This window comes from Erigeron canadensis, chromosome 3, assembly GCF_010389155.1.
Source record: "Erigeron canadensis isolate Cc75 chromosome 3, C_canadensis_v1, whole genome shotgun sequence".
NCBI classification, from domain to species: domain Eukaryota; kingdom Viridiplantae; phylum Streptophyta; class Magnoliopsida; order Asterales; family Asteraceae; genus Erigeron; species Erigeron canadensis.
Window position 1 is genome coordinate 3,633,931 of NC_057763.1, and position 9,949 is coordinate 3,643,879.

The following is a 9,949-nucleotide window of genomic DNA, read 5'->3' on the forward strand; positions in this document are numbered from 1 at the left end:
TATGTATATTTTAAGACTTCCATTGGACGGGTCTGAAAACTAGTTGTATTATATATACTCTTGAAGAAAACATGCCAAAATCTAAATAATCGATCGTTTTTAATATATGACACTTGATGTTCGCTTAAAGTACCACACTTTTCGAGCCTTGATAGGTTCTCCTCGACGATATTTTCTAATAAAGGAAGTGGTATGGTGAGAAAGACTATTTAAGATCCGCTTAGTGCGGGACCCTTTCGTTATGCGATCAGGATACATTATATGCGTCTGAGGTAAAATTCACTTGTAAAAAAAAAGGTACGAGTAATATATAAAAGCATCTCCAATGATAACTTTAAAAAGTGTTTTTATGATAAAGGTGTAATAATGTGTAACAGATTTTTTTTAATAAAAATTCTTTACCTCCAATGATAAAAATATATTGAAAGATATAAAAATAAGTTTCAATGGGAAACTATATGTTGATAGATATCAAGCTTTTCATCAAATTTATCATATTATATATCATTACTTAATTTAAATTTGAGCTTTTAAAAGCTTTTACCATCGGGTGTAAATTTTTTTTTTACAAACTAGACTGGTGCATGTGTGTTACAACGGTAGAACGATGATGACAATATAAAACATGTGAGATGAAGCGACATCGATAAATTATAGAAACATGAGAAAACAATCATAATAACATTTGAACATAGGCTTATAACACCACAAGATATCAAATAGTAATAGTTCTCGTATTAGGGAAACATAAAGTGGCAAAATTATTAAAGCTACTTGGCCTACCACACTTTTTGAGCCTTAGTAGGTTCTCCTCGACGATATTTTCCAATAAAGGAGGTGGTATGGTGAGAAAGACTATTTAAGATCCGCTTAGTGCGGGACCCTTTCGTTGTGCGATCAGCACACATCATACGTGTCTGAAGTAAAATTCACTTATCAAAAAAAAAGGTACGAGTAATATATAAGAGTATCTCCAATGATAACTTTAAAAAATGTTTTTATGATAAAGGTGTAATAACGTGTATCAGATTTTATAATCAAAATTCGTTACCTCCAATGATAAAAATTTATTGAAAGATACAAAAATAAGTATCAATGGGAAACTATATGTTGATAGATATCAAGCTTTTCATCAAATTTATCATATTATACATCATTACTTTATTTAAATTTGAGCTTTTAAAAGCTTTTACCATTGGGTGTAAATCTTTTTCTTACAAACTAGACTGATGCTCGTGCGTTACAGCGGTAGAACGCTGATGACAATATAAAACATGCGAGGTGAAGCGACGACGTTATATTATAGAAACAGGAGAAAACAATTATAATAACATTTGAACATAGGCATAGGCTTATAACACCAGAAGATATCAAAATATATAGTAATAGTTCTCGTAACAGGGAAACATAAAGTGGCAAAATTATTAAAGCTACTTGGCCTAAAAAAAAAAACGCGGGACATCGTAGGAAGAAGCATAAAGCAGTGCCTATTGCAACTTTTGTAAATTGTGAAAAGGATAAAATTGTTTTTTAATGTTGTATTGTATTAAAGTAGTATAAATATAGAGGGTATATTTGGTATTTCAAAGATAGAATAGTTAAAATGGGGAGGGGACAGTTTACTTTATTATGAAAGTAAAAGAAAACTTAAACACATTTCTAACAAAATAGTCTTTTAAAAGCCACAATATAGATGCCTTAGATCTTGATACGTCAAATAAAATGTATTTGTATTCTATCCAATATCCATGTATCTTGATATTTTTCTGTACCAATATTTATCGTTTAACGTGTCATGTGCTAGGCTGGTCCTTTTAGGGGAATCCTCCCCGTATCTGACGACGTCTGACGCCAAGGCCGGGGAGGACGCTATTAGCACGCCTCGCGTCTTCGCTGTGTCCGAGTCGTTGCTTCCAATGTTAGATATGCGTTTGTGGTGTGTTGTGGGGCCCGTTTGCTTGTGTGCTGTTGCTAAAAAAAGAATTTTTTTAATCTTTTTTTCAAAACCAACGGCTAGTTGGTTAATTTTCTTCTTCTTCTTCTTTAAAAAATTTTCTATTCCTATTTATACCACTTCCACACTACTATTTCAAATCACAACCTAAATATACATATTTCTATCATTTTCAAAGCATTTCAATCACACACCACTACAAAAAATATCTACTTCATCATCATCCTTTAGCGACGATTACGAATCAGTCAATTGGACTGTTACGTAATTGAATGCAGTTTTCAATCCCGAGGCCATAGACGCTTGTATTAGCGTTATCTTTGACGAAGAAGAAAACCAGAGCCAAGAAGTGTCAAGTTCTTCAAGACCAAAGTTTACTAGAAGGGTGATCCAGCGAGATTACGTCGATGCCGCAAAGCTTTTATACGATCATTACTTTGCGCCTGAACCAACTTACCCACCCGACATGTTTTGTAGAAGGTTTCGAATGTGAAAGGAAAAGTTTCTCCGCATAGCGCAAGATATAAACTCCTTTGACAGCGTTTAACCGCTACCGAAGCACTTTCAGTTTTCCCACAAAGGCGCGACAAATGCTACTGGTCGTCCCGGTTTTAACATTTTCCAGAAATGCACTTCTGCCATATGCCAGTTAGCGTATAGCTTTAAGGCTGATGCTTTAGATGAATACTTGCAAATGGCGCAAGATACGGGCTACCAGTGTTTAGACTAGTTCGATAAGGGACATCCAACAATCATGCTTGAAGCGGTTGCTTCATATGATTTGTGGATCTGACATGCTTACTTTGGCCTTGTTGGTTCGAACAACGACATCAACGCCTTCAACGAATCAGATTTGTTTGACAATTTGCTTCAAGACAAGGCTCTTAGAGCAGAGTTTTCGTTTAATGGCCAGCAGTTTGGTAAGAGATATTACCTAGCAGATGGTATTTATTCTTAATGAGCCATTCTTGTGAAGTCTTCAAGTGCCCGATGGACCTGCAAAACCTCCAAGTTCAAAAGATACCAAGAAGCTGCAAGAAAGAATGTCGAGCGAGCATTCGGGGTACTTCAAGGTCGTTGGTAGACTATTGAACAACAAACGTGGCCATACAGTGTGAACAAGATAAAATGTATCATGTTATGTTATGTTGTGTTGTGTGATTCTGCACAACATGATCGTTGAAGATAACGGACACGCAATCACATAGTTTAAAGAAGAGTTGATAGTTAATATTGTCCTCCCAACCCGTACGTGGACTGAAAGGTGTTCAACACAGCTTCGTAAGTACGGGGAGTTGCGCGATAGAAGGGCTCATCATGAACTCCACAATGCTCTGATTGAACATGTTTGGAACCTCCCGGAACACGATCGTCAACATTGATGTGTAGTTTTTATTTTCATAATAATGTCATTTTTAATAATTTATTTAATTTCTATTTTTTGTGTAATGTTTAATTTTATAATAAATGTAATGTGTTTGTTTAATAATAAAATGTGTTTTAATTATAATAAAATATGTTTGTTTAGTTTTGTGAAAAAGAAAAATGAAATAATAAAATAATGGATGAAGAGTGGAAGTTGTGGGGAAGAAGTAGATAGTATAAGGAGGGGCCTTTTGTGTCATGAAGTGAAAACCAATAGCTTAACCATTATTGATGGGGTTTTTTCTCGTGTATTAATTGACTCGACTTTAAAAAGTTATAAATTGTATTAATTGACTCGACTTTAAAAAGTTACAAGAATTTGTTTACCACCGCATATTATGATAGCTACAGTAAATACAAAATCATAATAAACACCTAATTACTTTAACTTCAGATGTTAGTATATCAACGAGTATTATTATTATTTCTTAAAGTAACATGTCAAAAATCTAAATAATCGATCGATTATAATACTTAATGTTAGCATAAAGTACCACATGATTCAAGCCGGATGCGTGTTAAAGGTGGCTAGGTTTTTTAACACATTATATTTAATCATGACATTGACGATTACTTTCACTCCTATTACATAAGAGTAATAATAGATAGGCATGGTTGTAATATCTATTTTACCATTTATCATCTCATCATATATTAATTTTTTTAACTTAATTTTAAACCTATAAATTAAACATATCAATCGTTGATCTATTACAATCAAGCAAGGGACATGAGTTTGAGTAATGCGTATATTATATTTGAACCAGATTTTATATCCTTACCAAAAAAATAAAAACTTTCGTTCGCACACAACTAAAAATAGTGATACCAACCATATATTATACACAAAACCTCTTGTTTATTGCATAAGTAATTGATGTTTGGTTTTCATAATTAACAAATGGCTATCACGTGTCAATGTCCTTCATTCAGCAATTTTTATGAAAGACTTTTTCGTTCGATAAAAAAAAAAAGACTTTCAAGCTTAAGTAAAGTCTCATTATTATTATTCCTTAATAAATTAATCATTTCATACTACATGATTATTCTGAAGGCAATATTATAACTTTATTTAGGAGGTAAACAGTTTGTTAGAATTATTTAATGCATTTCACATTATGAGCTAGTGGGCTAAATTTTGTCGCCAATATGATTAATTGGCCTTTCATTTATGATTTGATAAATCATGCTTGTTAGGCCTATACTTATAACAACCCACTTCTAACCCTATTCATTACTTCTAGATATACCAAGAATACCCCCTTCTTATAACTCCCACTTCTAACACTATTCATCTATTATTATATTATTTACTTTTAATTTTTCATAAAACTAAACAAACCCATTTTATTAAAATTAAAACACTTTTTATTATTAAAAAACATTAAACACTTAAAAATAAAACATAGAACACAATGAAAATTAAAAAAAAAAAAAACATGAAACACATTAAACTGAAAAAAAATAAAAATCATAACAAACAAACTAGATATCCTTAAAAAACGGCATGTATTTCTCGAAGAGGTTTTTACGCGTAGCCCATATTTGCTCCAGCTCGTCTTCATCTATGCCAGTAGGGATTGGCTGCTGCAGAAGTGCGAAAGCCGCCCTGACCTTTTTGCGGAAGCGCTCATCCGCTCTCAATTGCCGCTCCTCCTCTACTTTCCTCCTATCCTCATCAATTTTTTTGGCCTGCTCTACTTGCAACATGAGCATTCGATCAAGGGTATGCAAGGCCTGTTCAGACCCACTCGAACCACCACGGCTAGAAGTGGCATCCGAACTACTTGACATTTTCCGGGCAACATTACGACCCATAGATCGTCGAATTGGGTCGTCCCCAAACAACCGCTCTGTCGCTGCATCCGGGTTTTAGGTCGACTAGCCCAACTCTACAAAATCACCCAAATCAACATACTCACTCACGCCTCTTCTCGGAATACTATGATCTTGCCAAAAGGCAGGACAATCTTTCAACACCTTGTAACATGGCTCAAACTAATACCTGGGTGGTCCATGAACCCCCACGTACTCAATGTGAGCTTGGTTGTACACTTGCTTATCATCGGCGCCGCTCTGTCGCCCCTGCTCTTGCAGCCTCTTCATAATTGCTCCAAACTTCTTTAGTGGTACTTTTGATCTTGTTCCACTTTCCTTGTAACTGGCTTTTATTGCGTTCTCCGGCTGGGGGGTCTTGGTTGTGCCATTCGATCACTTTACGCCAAAACATTGTCTCGTCTTGGCTAATACCAACTCTTGAGTCCTGTGAAGCATGTGTCCACGCCCTGCACAACAATACACACTCGTCCATGGACCACTTCGCCTTCTCAGCTGCAGCCACCCCTTTTTTTGTCACTCGCTTGGGTGGTGCAGGAACCTCTTGAACTTCGTCTTCTTCAGCAGATGCGACACTAGTTCGTGCCGGTTGTGAAGAAGTCTCACCTACAGGCCTCTGGATGGGCCCACCTGCAGCCTGAAGTGCGTTAAAGTGTTGCAACATCAGGAACTGCTGCCACTGTTCGTTTATCGATGGTGTACCTAACAAGCTCGTGAGCGATTGGTTCATCGCACCCAAGCTGCTAGACGCCCCCGCCATATTAGATGACGACATGGAGGAGGGGGGGATCCCATTTGTGAAAAGGGTGCAAAACCTAGAAGAGAATCAACCTCATCAATCACATTTTGATATTGGGCAGGGTTTTGGTTTATGTTTGTGTTTGATTTTGGTTTGCAACATTCTTGTTTTTCCTAGGCATTTTGGTTGATGAATTCTTGAAAGAAATGTGTGTTTTTGAGTAAGAAAATGTAAGAATGTGAAGAAATGATGGTGAAATGGTTGTGGCTAAATAGAAAGGAAAAAATAAAAAAAAAAAATTTTAAAAAGGGGGAGCGGGGTCTTCTACTAGCCGTTGCTAGTTTATGTTCAAATTTTTTGTTTTTTTATTTTTATTTTCGCATGAAACAACGAATTTGGGCCCCACAAGTTCCAACCGACGCGCGTTCAAAATCGGAAGTAGGATCCAGACGCAGCCACAAGACGAACCCATGCTAATAACGTCCGCCGTGTCTGGTGCGTCCGACGCCGAGCGGACGCGATAGCGTTGACAAAGTTTTAAGAACTCTCTCAGGTCTGATAATCCAATGACTTAAAATTTCAAATTTCGATACGATGGTATTATTTGTAACATCAAAATATATATATATATATATATATATATATGGGGATATATTCCCTGCAAATGTATGTAGTAAATTTCTCTACGTTACCATCTTAAAAATACGAAGCGCGTAACCCGACCAGGGAGAAAAGTGTAACCCGACCACCCACTATTAGCGGCGACGTCGCCGCTAATAGTGGGTCCCAGAGTCACATGCGTCTGTAACGTTTGACCGTATCAGGTGGTGGTGGTCCCCACCATTAGCGGCGATGTCGCCGCTAATAGTGGGTCCCCCACTGGCAGATTTTCGATATAAACAATGCAATCCATTCGTTCCTCTTCTCCTCCTCTTCTCCGGAATACTTCTCCTCCTCCTTAAGAATTTTCGTCCTCCTCCATTCTTTCTGCAGGAAAATCCTTTTTACTCCATTCTTATAACTCACAAATCCGGCCATCTATCCCCTCATCATCGTTATCAACATTCCTTTTTACACTATCTACCTTTTCCGGCTTCCCGGAGTCCTTTTTCAGGCGTATTTTTAGCGGCGACATTTTTCCGGCGAAAATTTATTCCGGCCTACCAGTTTTGCGGGGAACGTATTTTCCACCACTGACGTATGGGAAAACAGTTTTTATAGTTTTCCGGCGACTATTATTTTTTCCGGCCAGCCAGATAGTCCGTTTTTTGCTATACATATTTTTCCAGTAAACTATTTTTCAGACGAGGTAACACTCATTTACCTTTTAAATACTTGTTTTTATTTGAATATATAATAATGTTATCAAATATTTATTTCTTATAGAAATTATTAGTTATAGAATTGTTATATATTTTTGTTAGAAAATATATGTTGAAAAAAAAGTTAGAAAAAATATGGGTTAGAAAATACGTGTTAGAAAATATTAGTTATATAAATGTTATAGTTTAATGTTATATAAAAAATATGTTAGGAACAAGTGTTAGTAATTATATGTTAGAAAGTATTAGTTATAGAAATGTTATAGTTTTATAGTTAGGAAAGATTACTTATGTTATTATAGTTAGGAATGATATGATTTTTAGAAATTAATTAATTTTTAGGAAAACATTTGTAGTTATAATTATTGTTTATTATAGTTCAAAGTATGATTCTTAGTTAGAAAAACACTTTTTAGTATAATTGTAATTGTTAATATAGTTGTTATTAGGTTAGTATTAATGTTATAAACGAATGTTTGAAAAAAAGTTGCAAAAAAGTGGTCATTTTAGGTATAATAATTTTGGAAAACAATTTTGTGTCGAAAATATGTTAATTTAGGTCGCACCTTTTTTATGACTTTTATGTTTGTTTATGTTATTTTATAAATTGAGACGGTTGATGTAGGTTAAAATGGCTGCACTTCACGGCGGAGATGGTGGCAACGACCCTCCAAACTGGGGGTGGAATCCCGAATGGGGTTGTAGGCGTACGGGTGGTAAGTATATATTAATGTACGTTGCATATAAATATATGGTACATATGTATATATATTTGTTATTTTATTTTGTTTTGCAGGTATTAGCACAGGGAGAGCTGCTGCTGCTAACAACGATCTGGAGCGCGAGTTTCAGAATTCGGGACGCCGAATCTCGCTTATGTTAAATAACGATCTCAGTAGGTGGCAGGCAATCGGGGACCACGCCAAGTGGTACAAGAGCTATTTGGGGACCTATGTCGCTACCGTCCCACATAATTACGAGTCGTGGGATCAGGTGCCCCAGCCCATCAAGGATGGACTTACTGACTGGCTTATGGTATAAAACTAATTTTTTTTACTTTTTAAATACTTTATTTAAAAAATATGGTAGATGCTAACTTTTACTTGGTACTATTGCAGAGACGGTTCTACTTAGAACCCTATCTAGGTCACCCAGACAATCACCCGTTACGAGAGGCCGTGACCAGGATGATACGTCAGGATGCCCTGAAGATCTACAGGGATAAAAAAGCAAAATTCAAGAAGACTTGGTTCACTAACAGGGGTGGGTCCCAAAGGCTGGCAGAACTGGAGGGTCAACCTCCGTATGGGATGCCTCCACAGGCATGGAGTTATCTACTGGGTTACTGGACCAGCGAGCCCCGGATGATTGCTGCCCAAAGAAACACGACAAACAGGCAGCAACAAAATAATTTTGTCAGTACTCACGGTCGGCAGTCATACGCTCAGCGTGAATGGCGTTACGCTGTAAGTTATACGTAATTATTTATACCCACGTATGTAAACATATATCTATACAGAGATACACATACAAATATATAACTTTGATTAATGTATATACAGGAAGATAATGACGGGCGACGTGAGGACCCGCCCGAGTTTTATTTGCGGGCCCACACGAGACGAGATGGGATGGTGCAGGACGCAGTTATGCCCATTTATGTAAGATCTTGCACAAATCCGGGAAAAAGATATTTTTTTGTATATACAGGAAGATAATAACTAATTTTTAGTTATTCTTAACTTAATTTTCATGTGCTACAGGAGCAGCTTCTTGATACCCACCAAAGACTTTCCCAAGTGCCCAATACCCCGCCTACGTAGACATATGTGGACGCTTTAGGGACACGATCGGGACATACTCGTATGGTTGGGCGTGTGGTTAGGGGAACACGTGGACTGAATGTCCCCCTCCCAGAGGATATAGAGCAACCCTTCCCAGCCCAGCAGTCACCGTCCTATAACGTCAATGATATGTTCGCCCAGGGTAGCCCTTGGACCCGGTCACCATTCAAAGACGGACCTAGCACGTCATCATCCCATGCTGGGCCTAGCACGTCACGGGCCCCCACACATCGGTTGGGTAGTGATAGTGATAGTGATAGTGATGATGAAAGTGATTAGTTTTCCCTTTTTTTAATTGTTTGTATTCATCGTTTAACGGAAGTGTAATTTCCTTTTGTAATCTTGACTTGCGTGAAAATTTCATTTGTATTTTTTTATGTTTTTATACATTTGTTGATAAAAAAATAATTGGAATCAAATTTAGAAAAGTATTATAAAATCAATGTATGTACAACAGAAAAATATGAGAAATTAGTAGATTTAAAACATTTAACGAATTTAATCATTTATTACAATAGGAGGGCCTGGTGGTACTCTTGGCATGTTTGCGTACAACCAATTTTGATACGCATCTTCTTGATTTGCGTACGTTATTGCTAGTCGACGTGCAGGATCGGTTGCGTGAAATTCCCATTCCGGATTCTTGTAGGCCATTGGGTAGTCGCCTGCTAATTTCACTGCAACAAAATGGGTTTCGTTGTTTATCAGCGCAATACTTATCGGTTGTTTGAATAACAGCTGATCTAAGCCGTGATGCATCGGAAATACTGTTCGGGGGTCACGTAGGCTAACGCAGTTGACTATTATACCCAGCTTATTGGCCGGAAGG

At 36.8% G+C, this 9,949-nt stretch overlaps 1 protein-coding gene across 1 annotated transcript; it reads left to right on the forward strand.

The window, feature by feature from the left end:
- Positions 1 to 8,454: 8,454 nt before the first annotated feature.
- On the forward strand, positions 8,455 to 9,299 carry LOC122594327. The gene is made up of 3 exons (XM_043766806.1): positions 8,455 to 8,742; positions 8,839 to 8,937; positions 9,040 to 9,299. Exons 1-3 carry the CDS (start codon positions 8,464 to 8,466, stop codon positions 9,097 to 9,099), a joined length of 438 nt encoding a protein of 145 aa, XP_043622741.1. The 5' UTR covers positions 8,455 to 8,463; the 3' UTR covers positions 9,100 to 9,299.
- The last annotated feature ends 650 nt before the right edge of the window (positions 9,300 to 9,949 follow it).